This window comes from Lemur catta, chromosome 8 (genome assembly GCF_020740605.2).
Source record: "Lemur catta isolate mLemCat1 chromosome 8, mLemCat1.pri, whole genome shotgun sequence".
NCBI lineage: Eukaryota > Metazoa > Chordata > Mammalia > Primates > Lemuridae > Lemur > Lemur catta.
In genome coordinates, this window is record NC_059135.1 from 26,847,123 (window position 1) to 26,871,837 (window position 24,715).

A 24,715-nucleotide genomic window follows, 5' to 3' on the forward strand; every position below is an offset into this window, starting at 1 on the left:
GTTGTATTAAAACTCATTGGCTCTTTTGTTCTTTGAATGGATCTTTTATCCATGCATGATTTTGTAACATCATGTGTTGGTCATTTAGAAAACACTGGTTTACTTAGTTATACAGATATTCCAAATATTGATACATTTCATTATAGTATGAAATTTAAAAATCACATTTGTTAATATTACCATCAATCTCATCAGAAAAGTCTAACTACTGGGAAGTTGTCAAGCTCTCAGTGGTGAATTAAGGTTTTCCAAAAATTGAGCTTTCAAGTGAAAACTCAAATTTTTATCATTGGCAACAATAAATATTGTCAGTTGTTTTCCTTGAAGTGACAGTCTCATGGTGTTCATTTTTGGGAAAATGACTGCCACATATCCAAGTCTTAAAAACCATAGTTTGTCAGACATTCTTTCAAATAAAAATGCTGTCAAATGAAATAAAAAAAGCAGCTTATTCAGGTTGCAGTTAAACAACTGTGCAAGTGCTTTTCCTTGAGACAATCATCTTTTAATACTTTCTTCATATACAGCAGAGGTGCTTTCTGTATACTTCATATTTAGTCACATAAAATAATTGTAAAGATACACTCAAGGGCTGAGATTTAATAAGCAATTTTTAATAAACAAGAACATTATTAAAACTTTTTTTTTTAAGTTGTGAGGCACAGTGTGAAGAATACAATGACTGCTAATAGAGTTTGGTTGCTGTTGCCTTGATTCCTGGTAAGGAGGCAGAGTTTTATCCACTCTGGCTTTTATGCCCTCTGTTTGAGTGCTAACACAGCAAAAAAGGCAAATGATGTCTTATTATTATTCTGAAAATAGTGTTGACCTAAGGACCCCCCCCCCCAGAAGATTTCAGGGACCCCCAGGAATCTGTGGTCCATACTCTGAGAACTGCTATTTTGGATTAATAATGTAGTTGAGTATTTGTTCATACGCTTTTTGAACATTGATATTTATTTATTTTGCCTTTTTACTTCTTTTGTCCATTTTTATTGAAGTGTTTTTCTTTTTTATTGATTGGTAAGATCAATAATACATGTTTCATATTGGTTGCAAAGCCTTTTCCTTTATAGTATTTGCTTTCAAATATCTATTATAATGATTTTGGAATATAGAAGTTAAAAATTTTTATGTATTTTCTTTCTTTAGGATTTTTTTCTTTGAGTCATGGCTTTTGTTTGTTTCCTTGTTTGGGCTCTCTTCATTGCAAGAGTATATAAATATATTCATCTATATTTTCTTTTAGTTTTTTAAATTATCTCATTATTTACATTTCAGTTATCTGTAACTCATTTAGGTATTAGTTTTGAGACAGAAATCTAAGAATTTTTTTTCTAAATATTCCAACACTTATCTGTATCATCTACTAAATTTTTGTTTGTAATTTTATTTATTTCTGGATACTGATAATTTTTTATCTTTTAAAACAATGAAATTTTATGTCGTGTTGGCTGATTTTTGAACAGAATAAAAACTTGCAGAAAATGTATTCAGCCTTTTAATTTTGTAAAATTCAAACATAGTAGAGATGTAAGATTTCAAAACAAAGATTATTTTGGAGAAACTAGAAATTGTAATGTACTCTTATGACCAGTTGTAGTTTGTTTCCATGTCAGCAAAGAGTACTTAAAGAAAATTCAGTCTTGTAATTAGCTTTTACAGCTCTGTCTGGGCTGATTATATCAGTTAGTTACACTAAAACTGGTGATAATGAAGCCATGATCAAAGGTTTGCTTTATTGGACAGTAAATTTCACAGCAGAAGAAACATTTCATCTTAGCTCTTATGACTTACATCTTGACTTCTTCGAGAAAGCGTAGATGTCTTAGTAGAAATTATTACTTCTGAAACAATTAAAAGATAACTTATGTTGTTTTTTTTTAAATGTGCCTTAAATATCACTTTGACAGACGTCACCTTTCAACACACTGAAGTTGATGCTATTGGGATCACTTAATTGTTTTTTACCTTTGTCCGCCTACAAATTATTAATTATTTTAGTCAAGAGAAAGTAACTTACTTTTTAAGGTGACCTGCCATTTTAGACAGTAGTCTTGGAACTAGATTTGAAGTTTCTTTATGCCAGTGGCAATGTGTTACTTAATTTTAAGCATTTATAGTTTGCATTTCAATTAACCTTTTCTTAATTTCCCTATTTGGCACATGTAAACTCATTTAAACTATTGAAGCAATCTGTGAGGTCATTGTTAACATAAGTGTGTCTAATGAGGATAGTCTTGATTTTCAAAGTTCTCGAGAAAGAAGACATAAATAAAATACTGGTTATCAACGTGTCTAATAAGTATCATAGTGGTATGAATGTATTAAAGTTATATACTCTTACATATTGTTATACTTTGGGCTGTGCAGCTTAAGCATTTATCAAGACATTTTCAAGATACACAGCTTTTAAAAGGGTAAAGCCTTTTATGTTGGGAGCTAAAAATTATCCAATGATTAAAAATTATAGCATTTGCCAGACACAATTATCCCAGCTACATGGGAGACTGAGGTGGGAGGATCATGAGTCTGGCCCAGCCTGGGCAAAATAGTGAGACCCCATTTCCAAAATAACAAATAAGCGAAAAAAATTATAACATTTAACAAAATAAGCATTATTCATATTTCTCCCTCATTCCCTCTAAACTTGTTTTACAAAATGGAGCACAAAATGTGGCAGCTTTTGTTTAAAAGAATTGAAAGAAATTCCAAACCTCATTAGTAATAGAACATTGCCATCCAGCCCTCCCAGCTTCCCATAGAGGCCCAGAGCCAGGGAATGGACTGCCTAATCGATGGAGCCCTTTCCTCCAGAGATGGTGGGAGGGAGGGATAGAGTATGTCTGCCTTTGACAATTTATTCTAGAGCCCTTCTTTGCCGAAGTATAGAGTGACTTCATCGGCACATTTTGACCTTTTTCTTGCCTGAACATATGTTCGGCTGCTTTTCTCATCCTTTTGAATATGTCTTATGTTTTTCTGACATAATTTTTGTATATGAAGTTTTGATACTTAAATTCTGCCCTTTTTTGTGACCTGAACCCTCTCCTTTGCTTGCGTTGTTTCTGCCCCATGAGTGTCTGACAAAAGAAGTTCATCCTTGGAATATAGCTTAGCCTTTTTGTTAAAATGGCATTTTTTAAAACCTGAGTGTATATCATACATTCATTATTAATCTTTGTAAGAATAGAAATGAGATTCATCAGGAAGCATTTATTCACACTGTGGTAGTACTTGATATAGGTGTTGGGTGATGTATTTTGGGTAGATTTTTAATCTAAATTTTGAATAAAAGTAAATTTTTTTCTAACTCACAATATCCCCTGTCTGTCCCAGGGTTGGACTGGTCTGAAGAGAGTGGAGAGGAACTGGAGGATTCAGAGCAGGCCTCACCATACCAGGTTGCATGGTCCATCCGAGAAACCCTCAGATATGAAAGACACACGTAAGTCTTTCTGTCTGTTTTTATTTTTGAATTACCACTGTAGCAGATTGATTCCCCCCCCCCATATATGTGAATGCTTTTATTTTATTGGATCTAGTTTCACTGTAAAATAGAAGTTAAAAATAATTAGAGGTGTGGCCAGGTGCCATGGCTCACTCCTGTAATCCCAGCACCGTGGGAGGCCAAAGACAGGAGGATCACTTGAGGCCAGGAGTTTGAGACCAACCTGGCCAACATAGCAAGACCGCATCTCTACAAAAAAAAAACCAAAATAAAACAAAATGGAGGTAAAATAGACAGCACTTCGAAAATGTGGAGGTTAAGTAGATTCCACTTGGGAAGAAATGTATAATACGTTGTTATTTGAGCAAAGCTACTCTTAAGTTTTCTTGGTAAATTTTTTTCTGTACCTTTCCCATTCATCGCTGAAGGAATCGATTCTAACAGAATTTAGAATTTAAAAGGACCTTAGAAATTATCTGATCCAATTTCCTCTTTTCACAGAAGAGGATAGCAAGGCCCAGATAGGTTGAGGAACTTGCCCGTGATCACTTGGAGTCCCATAGTCTTGCTTTTCCATAGCTTCTTTGGCCCTACCCAACAGTAACTGAAAATAGTGCTTTAACTTCACCTCTAACTTTAATATTTCTACTGTGCTAAAATGTTTCTTTCAGGAGACTACTTTAGCATTGTAGGGATTCACTTAGTGCCATTTGACAGTACTAAGCTAGCTCCTTGTCTGTGGGGCCAGAAGATGACTTACAGACTCAGCTAAATATTTATTTAAAATATTGTTGTTTGGGCCAGTTGTGGTGGCTCATGCCTGTAATCCTAGCACTTTTGGAGGCCAAGGGAGGAGGATCACTTGAGCCCAGGAGTTTGAGGCTGCAATGAGCTGTGATGATGCCACTATACTCAAGCCTGGGCAACAGAGCAAGACCCTGTCTCTAAATAGATAGATAGGTAGGTAGGTAGGTAGAGATTTGAATAGATGTTCAACAGGATAGAGGGGAGACTGGCTACCTGTCCCAGGCTGACTCCTAGAAGTTTACACTGTCATTGTTTGGGCATACAATATAGGGCATAGTTTTTGAATTTATAGAATTAAAAATGTGATTTGTTAGTACATCCAGAGATGATTAGGCTTAGAGAACTGATTGACTAATCTATAAACCAAAATGCTAGTTTATAATGAGAAATATAATCATCAAGTAGTATAAGTGGTCACTGAATAAAACTACACAGGAAGCAAATTATCATCAAAAGCTTATTTGGGCATAGAATTCAAGGAAGGAGAATTAGTTGGATTTTATTAACGGCAGTGTCATTAAATTATAATAGCACGATGCATCTATTTCTACTTTTGGGATTTATCTCCCACCTAGTTGTCTTTGCTTTGCTTATCCCCTGGATAGTATTGAAGAATGCTACACTTTTTTCCCCTTACTCTGAGGGTCCATTTTGTATATCATTCAAGACTTTTTTCTTACTATTATCGTTTTTTTTTTCCAGATAGAGTACAATAGAGTTAATTGAGCTTAAGCTTTTTATTATTTACTTATTTATTAAGAGATGGGGTCTCACTATGTTGCCCAGGATGGTCTCTGACTCCTGGCTTCAAGTGATCTTCCTGCCTGGTACTCCTGAGTAGCTGGGATTACAGGTGTGACCCACCATGCTCAGCAAGCTTAAGCTTTTTAGTTACAGATACTATCAATCATGCTTCCTAAGGATGATTCATTTCAGCTTAACATGGGATATTTTGGGTTAATTTTACAAATTGTTTTAAATGAGTTACCATAGATAAATGCTCAGCAAAATACCTGGTATATGGAAAATGATTAATAAATGGTAGTTATGATTCCTAGTTTAATTCTCAAGGTAACCTGAACATCAGTATTGGGACTATTTGCCATTGATTGGGAGCAATGTATATTCTGTCTCTACCTTCCAGTTTTTCAGTTATTAAAATACTTCTTTTGTTGTTTTAGACTTATGACTGTCCTCATTTTTCTTCATCTCTGTAGCATTTTACTTTCTTGACCACTTTTGCTCACTTGCTTCCTCTTTGACTACCATGAGACTCTGCTTTCCTGGTTCTTTTCTTCAGTCTACTTTTCTACAAGTCATTATCCTTACTTCTTTCCCAGCTATTGTTTTAATCTTTTCCTCTTCATTCTTTTTATTCATTCATTCATTTTCATTCATTTATTCACTCGTTCATTCAAGATATTCTTGTTGGGCTCTTATGCTCGAGACATACTGTATTCTATATTTTTTCCATTGGGTGAAACTGAGATTGAATTGGTTTACCGACCCCTTTATGCTTAACAACTCGGCATCTGTATCTGCCACTCTGCCCTCTAACAGGAACCTCTGTCCTGTATTTTAAACTACCTATGGAACACCTTTTTTTTTTTTTTTTTTTAAGAGAGACAAGGTCTCACTCTGTCACCTAGGCTGGAGTACAGTGATGCGATCATAGCTCACTGTAACCCTGAATTCCTGGGCTCAAGCGATCCTCCTGCCTTGGCCTCCCAAAGTGCTGGGATTGCAGGCGTGAGTCACTATGCCTGTCCAGAACATCTTTATTCCAGTTTCTTGTTCCAGCTACCTGTCATTTATTATACCTTGCTGTGTTTAAGTGTAATAAAAGATGGAGAGCTTTAGAAAATTGCCTTACCTAGCCTGTCCATTATATCTTCAAGAAGATTTTGCCATTTCAGATTCTTCAGTGAGTTCATTGAGTTTGGGAAGAAAAACCGACAGTGGTCTGATTACCATGTTCCTGCCTAAAGAACCTTTACAAAGTTTTCTTGCTGATTCAGAATTGTACTTAAAGAAATTTTTGGAAGGAGGTTTGGCTTTGTTGTGGCAAATGTTTCTTGGTTACTTAGTTTAACTGTAGATACATATATCAAAGTAGCTCTCTCAGGCTTTTACTTGTGTCTTTCCATATCAGAAATAAGTTATCCTAAATATTAAGGAACAGTAATTACTGTCAGTAACTGCTTACCTTTTCAATTCCTAATTATGTTTTTTAAAAGGAAGAAGTTGTTAATTTTAATAAAGTATAATTTGTTTCTTTATGTTTAGTGTACTTTGACCTGTTTATGAAATCATTGATACTATAGGGTCATGAAGGTATTCTCTCATATTATCTCTTAGAAGCTTTATTTTACTGACAGTGTTTCTGGCTTTAATTTTGTATATGGTTTTCTACTTAACCAATGTCATTTATTGAAAACAATGCTGTTGTTTTCCATTGCATTGGAACCCTTGACATACATTAGGTGACATATGTGTCTATTTGTGCACTCTATTCTGTTCCATTGGCCTATTTGTCCTCATGTTATTACTACATGGGTTTAATTAATATAGCTTCAAATATGGTTTTAATCTTGCTTTTGTTTTCTTTGACTCTATTTTTCTCTTTTTCATTTTATTGCTTTGTGTTCTAATCTTTATGATTTCCTTCTGCTTGTTGTGGGTTTAATTTTCTCATCTTTTTGTGGTTTTTAAGCTTAAATCATTTGTCTGAGATCTTTCTTATTTTCTTTTTTTCCTTTTTTTTTCATGTCAAGTATTTTGGGATGGAATTTCTTGTTTTCTAATAGGTGTTATTAGTTCCCTCTAAGCACTAGTTTTAGCTGCATCCCAGAAATTTTGATAAGATACATATTCATTTTCATTCAGCTCAATATACTTTCTAATATCCCTTTGATTTCTTGTTTGATCTATGGGTTACTCAGAAGGGATAATTAGCTTTTAAGTATTTGAGGATTTCCCAGATGTTGATTGATTGATTTTTTTTCTTTCTTTTTTTTTTTTTTTTTTTTTTTTTTTAGAAATGGGGTCTTGCTATTGCTCAAGCTGGTCTTAACTCCTGGGCTCAAGCAAGTTTCCCGCCTCAGCCTCCCAAATAGCTGCCACTACAGTGCCATTGTGCCCAGCCAGATATTGATTTTTAATTTAATTTTACTGTGATTAGAAACCACACTTGAGTATAGTGTTCTATAAATGTCAATTAGGTCAAGTAAGTTAGTAGTGTTGTTCATGTCTTCTGGTGATTTTCTGTGAACAAATCATCTTTGGTGATTTTCTGTGAACTTGTTCTATTGATTTTTAAGAACAGGGTGTTAAAATGTCTGTTTGTGGATTTACTTATTTCTCCTTTTGGTTCTATCACTGTTTACTTTGCACATTTTATAGTTCTGTTATTAGATGCATGATCATTTAGCATTGTTCTATCCTCTTAATGAAGCAGCTCCTTTATTATTATAAAATGACCCTCTATATCCCAGTGATAGTATTTTCTCTGAGACCTTACCTTATGTGGCATTAATGTAGACACTACAGCTTTCTTTTGGTTAGTGTTAACTTGGTATCTTTTTCAATTTTCTTATTTTTAATATATTTGCATATTTATATTTAAAGCGGGTTTCTTGTTGGCAACATATCATTAGATCTGGTTCTTGCTTTTTTATTAACTCTGACAATCTCTACTTTCTATTTTGAGTGTTTAGATAACTTAAATTTAATACAATCGTTGATATTATTGGGTTTAATACTTTCTATTTTGAGTGTTTAGACAACTTAAATGTAATACAATCATTGATATTATTGGGTTTAAATCTAACACCTTTTATTCTCTATTTGTCACATCTATTTGTTCTTTTCTTCCTGTTTTTCTTTTTTTGATTAATTATTTTTATGATTCCATTTTTTCTCCTGTCTTGACTTCCTAGCTGTCCTTCTTTGCTTTGTTTTGTAGTGATTTTCGGGTTTATATTATACATCTTTAATTACTGCTGTCCACCTTCATGTGTTATACTACTTCACGTATAAGAAACTTTTGTCAGTATACTTTCATTTCTACTAATTTCATTTCATTTATCTACTCTGACAATCTCTGCTTTTTATTTAGAGTACTTAGACCATTTGAATGTAATGTGATTATTGATATTATTGCATTTAAATCTAACATGTTAAGTTTTCTTTAAATGTTTGGTATAATTTAACCAGTGAAGTCATCTGGTCCTGGGCTTTTCTTTGTGGAAAGTTTTTTGATTACTAATTCAATCTTTTGTTATAGGTTTATTCAGATTTTTAATTAGTCAGATTCAGAAGATTGTCTCTCTCTAGCAACTTGTCCATTTCATTTTTTATTATCTAATTTATTAGTATATAGTTTTTTTATAATGTTCCCTTAGAATCTTTTTTTTTTTCCCCTTTAAGATAGGTAGATAATGTCTACTCTTTAATTTCTAATTTTGGTAATTTATGACTTTTCTTTTTTTCTGGGTTAGTCTAGTTTCAAGGGTTGTCAAATATTATTGATCATTCATATTTTGTATAAATATAACCATATCATATATGGTTATATTTTGGCCTTTTGTTGTTGGAGAGCATACTTTGTATAATTTCAATACTTTCAAATGTATTGAGACTTTTTATGACTTGTTTTATGGTCTGTTGTAGCAAATGTTTCATGTTGCACTTGGAAAGAATGCATATTCTGCTATTGTTGGGTGGAGTGTTTTTAGATGTCTATTAGATCTAGTTGGTTAGTGGTGTCCAATTCTTCTGTTTCCTCGCTGATCTTCTATTTTGTTCTATCCATTATTGCAAGTGGATACTGAAGTCTCCAACTATTTCCCGCTTCAATTCTGTCAGTTTTTGCTTCATGTATTTTGGGATGTTGTTGTTAGATACATATATATTTATGATTTATTTTTTTTTTTGAGACAGAGTCTCGCTCTGTTGCCCGGGTTGGAGTGAGTGCCGTGGCGTCAGCCTAGCTCACAGCAACCTCAAATCCTGGGCTTAAGCGATCCTCCTGCCTCAGCCTCCCAAGTAGCTGGGACTACAGGCATGTGCCACCATGCCCGGCTAATTTTTTTCTATATATATTTTTAGTTGGCCAGATCATTTCTTTCTATTTTTAGTAGAGACGGGGGTCTCACTCTTGCTCAGGCTGGTCTCGAACTCCTGACCACGAGTGATCCACCCGCCTCAGCCTCCCAGAGGGCTAGGATTACAGGCGTGAGCCACCGCGCCTGGCCTTATTTATGATTATTATATTCTCCTTAGGTATTGATACTTTTAGCTTTATAAAATACCCTTGTTTATCTCTAGTGACATTTTTTGTTTTGAAGTCTGTTTTGTCTGATGTTAGTATAGCTACTGTAGCTCTCTTCTGGTTGCTGTTTTTGTTTTTTGGGTTTTATTTATTTATTTTTTTTGAAGACAGTGTCTTACTCTGTCACCTGGGCTAGAGTGCAGTGGCATCGTCATAGCATCATAGCTCACTGCAATCTCAAGGTCCTGGGCTCAAGCAATCCTCCTGCCTCAGCCTCTGAAGTAGCTGGCACTACAGGTACATGACACCACACCCCGCTAATTTTTCTATTTTTTTGTAGAGACAGGATCTCGCTCTTGCTCAGGCTGGTTTTGAACTCCTGACCTCAGACAGTCCTCCTGCCTCAGCCTCCCAGAGTGCTAGGATTATAGGCACTTCGTTGTAAGACTTGCCTTTCCCCTCCCATTCCTTTTCCATTAATGGTACTTCCATTTTCTTACTTATGCAGATTCAAAGCCATTGAGTCATTATTGACTTTCTTACCCTTCACAGCCAGTCACCAAACTGAGTTGCTTCTTTTATGATCATGGCCCTTACATGTCTTGTTCCTTCCATTATCTCTGTGGCTTTTTACTTTTAGTCACTCCCATGTCCTTCACTGTTAGTTGTTGACTCTGAAATCACTCTCTTCCCTGAGCATGCTCCAGTTCTTCATTTCCACAGATTTTTGCGCAGCTCCCCTTGTTATCTCATCTAGACTCCTTTTGTCTGAAATGGAATTTATTTTCTGCCCTCAAACTGCTCTTGCTCCTCTTCCTTGTTTTCTGAGTGATGCTCCTGTTCTTCCCTGGTCTTCACTGATGGAAACTGCTGGGTGATGATTATTGTCCTTTCCACCTTCCTTGCAGAGTTGACAAAGTTTGTCTTTTATACATTGCAGATTGCCCCTCACATTCTCCATTCCTGCCGCTTCCACCTTAGCGTGGGTCCTTCCTATTTCTTACCTGGAGTTTTATAATAATTTTATAACTGTTCTTTTCTGTCTCTTTATTTATTCTATATCTGCTGACAGTATAATCATTCTCATGCACACCTCTATTATTGTTATCCATTTTCTTAAAAATTATAAAGCTTCTTCACTGCCTGTGGAATAAAGGTTAAACTCTTTAATCTGGCATTTAGGTTGAGAAAGTTTACCTTACGTATGTACTCCACAAGCTCCTACATACTTGATACTTTAGCCAAACCAAGCTACTTACTTAGTTCTTGCTGTTCACCATCCTATCTCTGTGTCTTGGCTTATGTGTTTTATTTGTGTGGAGTACCCTTTTTTTCTCATCTTTAAATGCTATCCATTCTTCAGGGCTCAATTCTGTTGTCATCTCCTCTGCAGAACCTTTCTTTCATCTAGCAGTCTTTCCAGTGACCCTCAACGGCACTTTGTGCATATATATATCTCTTAGGATACTTATGACTCTCTATCTAGTTTTAAAGATGTTTATAGCATTCACTGGCTTCATTAGAACTCCCAAGCGTAGACCTGCTGTGAGACTTAGGGAACAATTCAAAATAAAGATTCCTGGGTCCCACTCAGTGGAGATTCTGTCAGTAGATCTGGGATAGGTCCTGGGAATCTGAAATTTTAAAATGCTCCTAGATTTTTCTGATTTCCAGTCAGATATTTGAATTAGTGGTCTGTCTGCCCCACCATTTTAGTTATTGATTCCATCATCTTTTGGAATTGTTAAAGTCTGGGATGTGTTTATCTTGTCTAAATTGCATTGCAAACTCCTGGAAGCTGTGGTCTCTCTTCTGTAGTGCTCAGCGTAATAGATACACAGTAAATGTTCAGTGTAAAGGTAAGATCCTTCAATTTGTACGTCTGTAGTAGAAACTGTACTGAAGAGAACATGTTTCTTTGGAGAGGTACTAAACAAAAGTTCACAGAGTAGCTTGTTACAGACTATTCTGAAGGAAAGAGTAATAATAAATATCACTCAAGAGAAACCAAGCAATGATTTACAGAAGATTAGGAAGGTAATATATAGTCTGTGGTGTCACATGTGTGGTATTTACTTATGTTATGATAGAAGAGAAAGAAGATAAAATAACACGGATCAGTTTTCAAATCTAGTGCACATTATTCCTAACAGTAAAAGTGAGATCACATTTGTTCCATGGAAAAATGACCTTTGTGACCTCGCTGGTGGTAGACACTGCTAACTAACCACAGCACTCTCTCTTCTTGTACCTAGACGTGCCCTTTCCACATAGCACTTCAGCAGGGACCACCAATCAATCATATAAGCATAGGACTAAAAAAAACCCCATATGTAATCCCTGGTCTATTAAATGCTATTTAGGATACCTCCATAGTTAAAAAGAAAAAAAACTGTAGAATTAATGTGATCCCTATGATCAAAATTCTTTAGGTACTTAGCAAGAAAAGGGTCGTTAAAAACCAGAATGTTTAAAAGGGCGGCTCTTAATTTACTGTTAGAATTCACTGGTCTATTTCTGGTATGACCTATCTTTTATGAAATTATGCTGCATATTTCCTCATAACTGCCGTGTAATTTGCTCAGACTTTTAGGTAAGTAAAGAAATGTTTTTTTTTCCCCAAGAATCTCTGGTCACTTAAAATTTAGAAGAGATTGGTGCATTAAGTATCTAATGATGACATGCTAAGAAGGTTAAGTTTCCTAAAGTACTGGATTGTCTCTACTGCCCTACTTGTCGTTGAAATATTATAGTTATTTTCAGCTCTATTGGAATTCTCTTAGTCTAATTTTGTTAGGTATGGTGTTCACATGCCACAAACGTTTTAAACCAGTGCTTCCTACCACCCTTCCTCATTCTCTTTTCCCCTCTCTAAAACGAACCTAATGTGTAATCAGTTTTTTACTTATCTCCCTGCACTTTCCAGGTCAGATGACGATGATACAGAGAGTAGGAGCTCCAGGGTGACCCAACTTTGCACTTACTTTCAGCAAAAATATAAGCACCTCTGCCGCCTGGAGCGGGCAGAATCTCGTCAAAAGAAATGCCGGCATACATTTAGGAAAGCTTTGCTGCAGGCGGCCAGTAAAGAACCAGAATGTACTGGTCAGTTGATACAAGAACTGAGGAGAGCTGCATGCAGTCGAACCAGGTTAGAGCCACATCTAGCCACCCTGTTCCTAAGGGACTTGTCTCAGTCTGTTTTTTCTATTTTTTTAGTAGGATAGTTGAGGCACAGTGTGAGATGGCCATTTAAACCCCAAATAGTTAAGTATTGTATTTTGGTTTTGTTGCTTCATTAAAGTGCTACATAAGTGTCAAAATAATACTGCCATGAGCTGACAGTAAAATTAAAACATTACTGAAATTTTGCTAGTTTGATCAGAATTTATTCATTGAAAATTTGAGAATGTTACCTGTCTTAAAAAAAAAATACAATGCTTAGAAATTTTGTGTTACTTAAAAATAGTATTTATAGTTTTTTAATGACAAAAGTATTTTATGTTTTTTTACTTGTATTATTTAAAATTTTTCTTTACAGTGTGTTTTTCTATTAATATTTACATCACCCAACATATTATGTGTTCAAATATTTTATTACATTGGATTTCTTTTGGGGGAAAAATTCCTTTTGTTTATAATGCAGATACTTTTTTATTGTGCAAAATTTGGAAAAATGTAGCAAAAAGAAGAAAAAAATCTCCATAATGTTGCCATTCACAAGTCAGAGAATAAGCACCATGAACATTATGATTCTATTTCCTTCTAGTCATTTTCTGTATGTGTGTGTGTGTGTAAAATCTTTAGTGAGCCATCTATATTAAAAACCAAAATTGAGATCATGCTATATGTATTTTTTATTTCTTGCTTTTATCCATTTATCACTGAATTGTGACCACTTTCTCATGAAATTAATTTTTTAAAATGTGACTTTTAATGGCTATATAATACAGATGTCAGTCCTTAGACTTTTTCTATTTTATGTATATATTTAAGCAAAACTGTATTTATAGCCATTCCCCTATGTTCTTAAATATTTTTTTAAAAATATGATTTATAGTATTTACATAATATGCAGAGTGAAATACAGAATGAAAATCTGTATATTGGAAATGTAGAGTTACCTGATATTTTGATGAAGAAATTTTGGCATATTTGGTGGTGGTGATGGTGAAAACCTAAATAGAACAATAATTATGTATATTAGATTTTGGGAGGAGGACAGGGGGTGGTTCATGCTCTGTCGCTCGGACTAGAGTGCAGTGGCATCATCATAGCTCACTGCAACCTCAAACTCCTGGGCTCAAGTGATCCTCCTGCCTCAGCCTCCTTAGTAGCTGGGACTACAGGCTTGAGCCATCATGCCCAGCTAATTTTGTTTGTTTGTTTGTTTTTAGTTTTTGTAAACATGATCTCGATATGTTGCTCAGGCTTTTCTGGAACTACTGGTCTCAAGCTATTCTCCCATCTAGGTCTCTCAGAGTGCTAGAATTATAGGCATGAGCCACCATGCCCAGCCCAGATTATGTACCTTTTAAAACATTAGTTTGTATCTATAATATGTTCAGAAAATGCAGTTATATTTTCTAAACTTATTTACACAGAATTCTGTTATATATTTTTGATCATGGTTATTAGTTTTAACTGAAATGCATATTTAAAGCACTAAATTGAATTCAATTTCAAACCACCTTCTCACTTTAAGGAAATGGTTTTCAAATTTCAAAGGCCTAGTTCTTTATTAAGTTTATTATTTCACACTTTTTAGTTATATTTTCAGGTAATGACTTTTAGTATATATGTATAGAAAAAAATTTAGGAGTTTATATATTGAAATGTATTTAGATGGTGGGATTATTAATAAAATGAAGAAAAAATTCTTAGTCTACATATTCTCATTGACCCACCTGAAGAAAAAAGATTTTAAAACAAAATATTAAAATATAACCTTTACTTTGTAGCTATTGATCATATTACTTAAATACCTATATATTTTTTATATTTTATTTTAATTTTGTATACTTTGCTTTTCATTTCTTGTAAAAAAGTAACCTAGTTTTCACTTTCATGTCTCACATAGATGCACTATGCCCTTAAGGGTTTTCTAAAAGTAGAACAGATTTAGAGTTATTTGAAATGGTATACATGTAGCTAACATACTGTATGTAATGGCTACAGCCTAGAACATCGTCCCTTACTCTAGACCTCACAATCCTCTGTAAGGGATTTGTAGTGTCTGTTCTAGAAGATTCTCCAGGTTCCAGCTCCAGGTACTCAGAGACTTATCTTTTTTAGGGAAACATTCCCTAATTCCCTGGACTATGTTAGGTTCCCCCTATTATGAATGCTTACTGTGCTGTGTACTCTGCTTCACTGTAGAATTTATGCTTATGTTAATGCCTGTCTCTCATGCTAAGCAGTAATTGCCATGAGAGTGGGAACAAGGTGCATTTTGTTCTTAAATCCCCAGTATTGACAAACGAGTGAATAGAATTGAATAAATGAAAGTCTGTTCTCTATTTGTGGAAAGAATTCACTCAGTTTGACACAGGTTATAAAATTAATAATATCTAACATTCAATGATATAATGCTTTCAAGTGTATAATTTCAGTAGAAATTGTAGCTTTGTCCAGCATGAAGAGATTTGTATGTAAACATTACATTCATTGAGTCTAGTGTATTATTGTGATCCTGTCAAAGATGTCAGAGACTATACTATGAGTTTGGGACAATTTGGTATTTGTGTGGAAAACTGTATTTATCTATGATTCTTAACTGGTTGTTTTCAGAACAACATCCAAACCAACTTTAGTGATATAAAAAATAGTTAAGGATAACTGTCACAAAAAACAAACACCAAGATGGAATATAATAGTTTTCAAATTGATTTGATGTCTTTTGGTCATGTCACCATGATTGGTGAAAAGTTTATGTGCATCACTGATAATCATATAACAATGTGCCATAATCATTCCTTGGTGATTGGTAGATTATTACCTTACATTATTACATTATATTTTACATTCAGAAAAATCAGCTGTTAATTGCATGAACTGCCCTATTTGATATTTTTGGGATCAAAGCCCTAGTTCTACAAAAGATATTTAAAAAGTTGCCATTAAATATTTTAGAAATTAAAACTTAAAAGGCTACTTTCTAATATGTGTCCTTTAAAATATAGTTTTAACATAAGCTAAATAATGTTCATTTTTCTTAATAACTTTGTCATATTTATTGGTAAGTAAGTAGACTAAGCCATTGAAACAGCTTAAAGTATGCAAACCAAAATTCAGTAACTTGTGGCCCACAATCCTACAGTAACTAATGTTTGTGTGGAAACATCATTGTTTAAGGGATAAAATAGAGCGCACCAAAGGGAAGCCTGTAGTAGATTTTTTTTTCCTACTATTAAAAACATTGGCCAGGCATGGTGGCTTATGCCTGTGATCCCAGCACTTTTGGGAGGCCAAGGCGGGAGGATCGCTTGAGACCAGATGTTCAAAACCAGCCTGAGTACCATTGCCAGACCCACATCTCTACAAAAAATGAAAAATAAAAAAAACAGCCAGGTGATTGCTTGAGCATAGAATTCAAGGTTACAATGATCTGTGATCAGGCCACTGCACTCCAGCCTGGGTGACGTAGTGAGACCCTGTCTTAAAAAAATATAAACCATCAAAGGCTGGGTGCTGGAGCTCACGCTTGTAATCCTAGCACTTTGGGGGGCCAAGGCTGGAGGATCATTGAGGACAGGAGTTCGAGACTAGCCTAAGCAACATAGCAAGACCTTGTCTCTACAAAAAATTAAAAAATGAGTGGGGCGTGGTGGCACGTGGCTGCAGTTCCAGTGACTTGGGCAGCTGAGGCAGGAGGATCACTTCAGCCCAGGAGTTTGAGGTTGCAGTGAGCTATGGTAATGCCACTGGACTCTAACCCAGGCAACAGAGCAAGGCTCTGTCTCATAAAAAAAAAAAAAAGTTTTGTAATTCCCTTTGTTTTGTTGGGATTATTTGGATAATAAAGTATAATTAACATTATATCAAGCATTTTTACTTTAGTTTATCAATGAGAATATTGAATTTCTGACTTTGGATTTATATTAAGAGCTAATTGCTAAGTTGGAACATAAGACTATTTTTAAAAATAAAGCAAAGGGGTTTTTTGGAAGTCTGAAATAAAGAAAATGAGGGAATATGTTGTAAACTAGGCTTGGTAAATGGCTGAGCAAAATTATTAAAGTGTCCAATGAAAATTATCCCTATGGCCAGGTGCAGTGGCTCACGCCTGTAATCTTGACACTCTGGGAGGCCAAAGTGGGAGGATTGCTTGAGCTCAGGAGTTTGAGACCAGCCTGAGCAAGAGTGAGACCCCTGTCTCTACTAAAAATAGAAAAATTAGCTGGATGTTATGGTGTGTGCCTGTAGTCCCAGCTACTCGGGAGGCTGAGGCAAGAGGATCGCTTGAGCCCAGGAGTTTGAGGTTGCAGTGAGCTATGATGATGCCACTGTACTCTATGTAGGGTGACAGAGCGAGACCCTGTCTCAAAAAAATATATATATCCCTACAATGTAGAGGGCCTTCTGTTTAAATCTAGACTAAGAGAATCTGGTTTAGCTACCAAAATAGTAAAGGTTTATTTATTTGAAATTGTATATCCTTTTTACAGTGCTAAAGTTAGTGTAAACACTTTTCTTTTAGGGGTGATGTATAAATTATTAGGAATAAACTATTTAGTTCTATAATGATCAACTTCCCCACTGTTGCGATCCCAACAAATCTTGCAGAAATCTTAATTAAAGGAAGCTCTGTGGTAGCACCTGCTTATCTGTTTGTTTACTGTTTACATGAAAGTAATAATTATAATAGAAGTATTCATGTATTTCTATTTTATATTGATTCGTATGTAATTTAGATTTTGTGTGACCTTATCTAATTAGTATATATCACTACATTGAAACCCTTAGAGAGACACTAGAAGCCAACAACTCAGATTTTTTTATTTTTGATGCCTGACTTGGACTTAATGCATTAAGTAGACTTTTGCTCCCATACTCAGACATTTGTAAAGGGCTCATAGTTTGTGATGCTTTACAGAGTCACGTGGAATAGTTTTTGTACTTCTAAAAATTTAGACATTATTTATTTGGGTTTTTTTTTATGTTTGTATAAAGAAACTGGAAGGATATGCAAACTAATAAAATGAATACATATTGTAGAAGGAGTGAGAACTGGCAAATCAGGGGACAGAAGTAGAGTCTTCTCTCCGTGTATGAGATTGAGCTTTTTGCAGATTTGCTGTTTAGCAGCACAAGGTGACCAAATCGTAGTGATGATAATCATAGCCATGACTAACAACCATACGTACAATACTGTACACTGTGCATACGTGGTTTGGATGTTACACCTTTTTATGTTTCCAACAAGCCTGCCAGCTGAAGGCACCTTACTGTCTCTGCTTTACACTGAGGAAGTTGAGGTTTAAGTTAGGCTAAGTAACTTGCCCAAGGTCATACAGCTAGTAAGGGGTAGAGCTGAGATTCAGAACCAGATCTGTCTGATTCTACTCTCACTCCCTCTTTGTGAAGAAAGAGGAAACAAATGTCACTCAGAAAACAAGATAGACATATTTGAAATCTATTGTGATGTAACCATTTGCTTTGAATGTCAGTATACTGTGGAAATAATAAAATTAGTAATTGTAATACCTTCTTTCTTTAACTCATTTGCATTTTATTTAATGACTATAAATATTACAGATAGTTATAATGGGGATGTTACAGAGTGGTAACTTAATGTTGAAAAATGAACCTGGATTCTTAAAGCATTTTTTAAAAATTAATTTTGTGTTTTTCCCTCCTTAGCATAAGCCAGACCAAGTTAAGGGAGATGGATCCAGTAGCATGCAGTGGAACTGTGAAGGGTGAACAGTGCACTAACAAAGCCCTTCCATTCACCAGACATTGTTTCCAACGTATCCTTTTAACTAAATCGAACATGTATCAAAAAAGTAGTAACTAATTTGGGGCTATATATTTCATTTTTAAATCAAGTGAATGACTTTTGAAATCGTAACTATTATGTAACTTTTAATTTTTGAAAATTTTTAATAACTGAAACAACCACAGCTTCTGGAAGAACCACTTGTTCTTGTGTGTCTTGTGCCTCTCTTCAAACTTGACTTTGCCCCAGCCACCTGGGGCCTTGACATCCTTGTTGATGACAGTTTTGTCCAAGGGGATATCCACAGAGTCCCTTGTGAGCATGAGGTGATTGTAGTTATAAACTTTCACGAAACACTTGATCTTTGACCCCTTGGTGGTTTTCTTGCCCATGGTAGCAGCTGTCACTTTGTGGGGATAGTGGTGGTCAGTTCCAGCCACCAGAGTGTGGCTGTAGGGGCAGTGTGAGGTGCCATCATCAATGTTCTTCATTATCACAGCTCTTCATCTGGCCAGGACCAGCAGCATTTTCCCCGACTTTATGAATTTAACCTCGTTCTGGTGCCACTGGAACAGTGACCCCCAGGCCACAGGTGGCCTTAGATTGGAAGACCCAGCCCAAGTTTCTGTAACTTCCAATTTTCATGAAGTCCTCTGAATAATTTTTTTCTGCTTCCATTATTGTGATTTTTTAATCAAGAATCACAGCAATAAATATAATTAATGTTATATGTTTACATAGTTTGTTCTTTTCAATAGGAATACTTTCAATAAGGTGTTAATAGTGTCAGCTAAAATATCATATAAACTACCCTATGTGAAAGCTACTATGTTTGTCAGCTTTTGCTTTATCACCTCTACTGGTCTTTAGTTTTGCTTGTCTATCAGTAGAGGTCCTTAAGAGACTATGTTCTAGGATTTCATACTAGATTATTAAAGAGGGATATAAAAAAAAAGAATCACAACAAAATAAGTAAAATTGATAGCAAATAGCAGGTTCTTCCGATGGCTGTCACTTAATTATATGTTGTTAATAGAATTCTGGTCCCTCGGATGGTTGCTGGTAGCTTGTAAGAAGCAACTATAACACTCATTGATGGAAAAATCAAGTCACATTATTTAGGAACTGTTTTAGTCTTCCAAGAAAGTTATACAGTTTTAGAGTGTGCCTTTTACAGCGTGGGATTAATTTTGCTCTTTGTAGTGAGTACAGTGCTGATTTGAAATAAATGAAAGGTAACAAACATCACTGACTGGGAAAGAAGATACTGTAAGACAATATACTTGGGGAAAACCTATGTTAGGGAGCTTTAGGCTGGTGATGAAATCTTATTATTCTCACTTTTATTAAATATTTAAAATTGAGTAGTATTTTAAAAATAGTAGCAATTACTTCTGCTATTTAATTTTCACCTTCCTTTCTGTTCTTGGAGTTATATATTCACAGCTTTTTCAGCAGCAGTTTCTATAATACATAATAAAGGCTTTATAATAGCCTAAACTATAAGCCATAAAGGGTAAACACAAAAGTACTTCCTTAATAGATACAAGGTAAATCTTATGGAAATGTAGTGGCTAAAAGGATGAATGCTTAAAAATATTGATGATGTAAAGGTGGTGTTCCAATTTTAATAGCAAAATTTTGATTTAAAAGTAATTTTTCATGAGTTCTGACTTTGAATTTGGAGAGGGGAATGTAAAATGAAAAATTCAACTTGGGACAGATGAAATTTTTTTATAATTATGCCTTAAAATTTTTATTCTGGATGAGTATCATAAGCAGAAAGTTGTCCTTTTAAAAGTTGTTTTTTAAAAAACCATTAAGTGAAACTGTAAGTGCAATTTGTGTTAAGGAAATGACCCTGTTTCTCCAAATAACGGAATTTGGTTCAGAGTGGTCATAAAGGAGACTTGTGTTAGGAGCCCATTAGCATAATAGACTCCTTCAGAATGATCGTCTGATAAATAATGATGATAACTTCAACTATTATCATTTTCCATATCAGTAGTAGGGTTGGGTACTTAGCTTTTATAGATAATAAATTTTATACTTATTAAACATAAGGGAAGAAGTGAATTTTATATAGAAATTGAAAAGTTTAAATAGAGTTTTAGTGTATTTTATTCCTAACTTAAAAAAACCCAGATATCCTCTTGAACCGCTCTCAGCAGCTCTTCTCAAGTTGCACAGCCAAGTTTGCAGATGGACAGCAGTGCTCAGTGCCAGTTTTTGACATTACACACCAGACACCTCTGTGTGAAGAACATGCCAAAAAAATGGTAAGTTCTGTAACAGGCCTTCATGATTTCTATAACTATCCACCATAGGAAATACTTTGTGACTTAGTACAAACTGTATGTGCATATAAATCACCGAAACAAGTTTTGTACAACATTTTTTTTTTTTTTATTACCTCAAGATACATTTTTGACTGAGCCCAGTGGCTCACCCGGCCACTTTGGGAGGTTGAGGCAGGAGGATCACTTGAAGCCGGAAGTTTGAGACTAGTCTAAGTAATATAGCGAGACCCTGTCTCTACAAAAAATTTAAAATACAACTGCCATGGTGGCATGCATCTGTAGTCCCAGCTACTCGGGAGGCTGAGGCAGGAGGATCACTTGAACCCAGGAGTTCAAGGCTGCAGTAAGCTATGATAATGCTACACTGTACTCCAGCCTGGGTGACCTTCAGACTTTGTCTTAACAACAACAACAAAAAAGGATACATTTTATTACCTTAAGATACACAATTTATACATAGAAGATTTTCCAGACTCTCTCTGTCCTTACTTCTCTAGGTTTTTGCTTTTGTATATACAACTCTGCAAATGTCTTGGATATTTGATAATTTTGGTCAAAAATCAAACCTTTCTATCGTTCTGTTGAACTTAATTGTTGTTTTAGTTAATGCTATTACCATAAATCCTAATTAGTTCAGAATACTTTGGAGGAGAGAAAAATTTGAATTAGGAAAATACCTGAATTATGTAATCATTTAAAAAATAAGTTCATTTTTATTGTTTCATGCATCACTTATTGTAAGATATTGGGCCACGTACTTATGTACTAGAAAGTCAAGTAAGGTACTTCCTGCCCTCTGTACGCATTTTATGGTTTTCAAGGGTGCATTCAGGGTATGGGAATGGGCATTAGACCAGCACTTACTAGTTTAAGGCTGTGATCCTGGCTTTAGCCACTGGCTAAATGTATCACCAGGGACTCACGATTCAACCTTTCGTAGACCTCAGTTTCCATGTATCTAATTCACTAGCTTCTTCCCCAAGAACTTCTTTTGTTTTTTAGGTTTCTTTTATGGACCATATGTTTTGAAAAGTTTGTGTACTAAAGTACGTGTACACATTTTGAATAATTATTTTCCCATTTTAATTTACAAACATTTAAAATACGGGCAGTTTTTTTAGCTTATTCAGGCTTTGTCATGACTAAGGAATAATTTCTAGTACTTTTTGAATCACTTTTGTGGACCTTTATTGACGATTTCACAGACCCTTGGTAATGTGGACTCTGTAGCTTTCAAGCCACTGAAGTAAATGGTCCTAGCTGTATATTTTTATTTTCAAGTTACGCCATTTCAGCATACTTCTAAGAATAGGAAAATTTGTTATTTGGGAAGCTATATACTTTAGTATCTGCTTCAATGATTTAATATGAGTGAATTTTTGATTCCTGTAACATGTATTATGAATGCTTTTAAAGAAATTTAAAGCAGTTTATTCTTTTCAGCTGGTTAAACATGCCTACTAAGGCAAATCAATGAGGCAAACCCAAGGTTGAATTAGTGTAATGTAAGTTAGTCATAAAATAATATATATAATATAATAATATAAAATAAAGTACTACATAAATAATAACATTAATTAGATTTGTAAAAAGTTTTTACATTACAAATTTCGAATGTAGTTTTCTCTCTGAAGGCAGTTGCAGAATCTGACACTGGTTTGAGCTATTTTTGTTTTAGATTAAAAATGACATAAGAAACTGTAACAAACACTTGTATCCCATCTGTGCCCCTCTGAGAGACTTACACTAAGAGACAAAAACTATGTGCCAGTCTCTTGGCTCTACTTTCATATTATATCCTGAACCCAGACACATTTTGACAACCTCACTGCTAACATCTAGCCCTCAAGTACCATCGTCTTTGACTTACTGCAGTGGTCTCCTAACTGAGCTCCCTTTTCTTGCCATGCCCCCTACTACCACAGGTGTATTGTTTGGTGTGTGTGTGTGTGTTGTGTGTTCCACTTTCTTTGAATTAAATTCACTTTTGAGTGTACAGGGTTATGAGTTTTGACAGATGCATACAATTGTATAACCACCACCATAATCAAGATAACACTTCCATGACCTCCCAAAATTCTCTTGTGCTAGTCAGCTCTTTACTCCATCCCTACTGATCTGTTTTCTGCCCCTATAATTTTGCATTTTCCAGAATGTCATACAAATTGAATCTTACAGTATATAGCCTTTAGAGCAGACCTTTTGTATATATATCCGATCATTTTAGTTCCATGATCAAAACCTTTTAATGGCTTCCCATCACATCTAAAATCAAACTCGAAATTTTTACTCTGGCCTGTGAGGCACTTTCTGATCTGGCCCTTGCAGCCTCTTCAGCTTCATCTCCATACCTCTCCTCGCTCCTGGAGTTCCAACAACATTGGCCTTTCGCTGTTTCTTGGATACTGTAAGTGTACTCCCACCTCAGGGACTCTGCACTTTCTCTTCTTTTCCTGGAATGTTCTTTTCCCAGATTTCTACATGGCTCACTCCTTCCTTTCATTCAGGTTTCTGATCACGTGTTGTTGCCTCATCAAAGAAGTCTTCCACCTGCCTGTTACTGTGTGCCCATACTCTGCCTCATTTTTCTTCCTAACATTTATCTGTCTAACATTCCATTACTCTTTTTTTCTTTCAGAATATTACAGAGGTACAAATGTTTTGGTTAGGTGGATTGTTTTTCTACAGCTTGAGTCAAAGCTGCCCATCACCCAGATAGCATACATTGTACCCATTAGGTGTGATTTCACCCATCCCCCGACCTGCTTGATTTCCGTTTGAGTTTTACTTCCTTATGTGCTCTTGAGTGCTGATCAGTTAGTTCCAATTTAATAGTAAGTGCATGTGGTGTTTGCTTTTCCATTCTCATGATACTTCACTTAGGAGAATGGTCTCCAGTTCCATCCAGGTTATTACAAAAGATATTAATTCATCGATTTTTTTTATGGCTGAGTAATACTCTATGGTATACGTATACCACATTTTATTAATCCACTCATGAATCAACGAGCACTTGGGTTGATTCCACACCTTTGCGATTGTGAATGGTGCTGGGATTTGAGTGCAAATGTCTTTTTGGTAAAATGGCTTTTTTTCGTTTGGTTAAATACCCAGTAGTGGGATTGCTGGATCAAATGGTAGGTCTACTTTTAGTTCTTTGAGGAATCTCCATACTATTTTCTACAGAGATTGCACTAGTTTGCAGTCACACCAGCAGTGTATAAGTGTTCCGTTCTCTCCACATCCGCACCAGCATCTGTGGTTTTGGGACTTTTTGATAACAGCCATTCTCACTGGAGTTAGGTTATATCTCATTGTGGTTTTAATTTGCATTGCCCTGATAATTAAAGACGTTGAGCATTTTTCCATATGTTTATTGGCCATTTGTCTATCTTCTTTTGAAAAACTTCCGTTCATGTCTTTTGCCCACTTTTTAATGGGGTTGTTTGATTTCTTTCTTGCTTATTTGCTTGTGTTCTTTGTAGATTCTGGTTGTTAGCCCTTTACTGGATGTATAGCATGCAAATATTTTCTGCCATCCTGTAGGTTGTCTGTTTGCTGTGTTGATTGTTTCCTTGGCTGTGCCATTATTTATTAATTTGTTTGTTTGTTTATTGTCTGTATTCTCCTACTAGAAACATAGACTTCACAAGAGCAGGAACATTTTTTGTTCATTGCTATATCCCTGGTGCTTAGAACAGAAATGCTGAGTAAGTAATTGCTGAATGAATTAATGGTCAGGCACATGGTTGGGTGGGGTTAAGATTCAGAACTAGACTTGGCCACTAGGATGCGGCAGCCATCTTTAGAAGAGCCTCAAGCTGCAGGAAGTCCAGGCTGGCAGCCAGAATGTGGTATTCCAGCAGGTATGAGATCATACAACAGATGGTAAGTTAGTAAATGCATTGTCCTGACAGAGCAGTAGAATGAGACAATGAGAAAGT

At 35.3% G+C, this 24,715-nt stretch overlaps 1 protein-coding gene and 1 pseudogene across 1 annotated transcript in view; one reads left to right on the top strand and one right to left on the bottom strand.

The window, feature by feature from the left end:
• INO80D (INO80 complex subunit D) overlaps positions 1-24,715 on the top strand; it is a 60,616-nt gene that overhangs the window by 29,862 nt on the left and 6,039 nt on the right. Inside the window, exons 5-8 of the mRNA XM_045558712.1 lie at positions 3,340-3,448; positions 12,457-12,681; positions 18,393-18,502; positions 20,617-20,750. Of these exons, the coding sequence (XP_045414668.1) occupies positions 3,340-3,448; positions 12,457-12,681; positions 18,393-18,502; positions 20,617-20,750 (578 nt within the window). The remainder of the gene's footprint in view (positions 1-3,339; positions 3,449-12,456; positions 12,682-18,392; positions 18,503-20,616; positions 20,751-24,715) is intronic.
• On the bottom strand, positions 18,618-19,149 carry LOC123643766 (annotated as a pseudogene).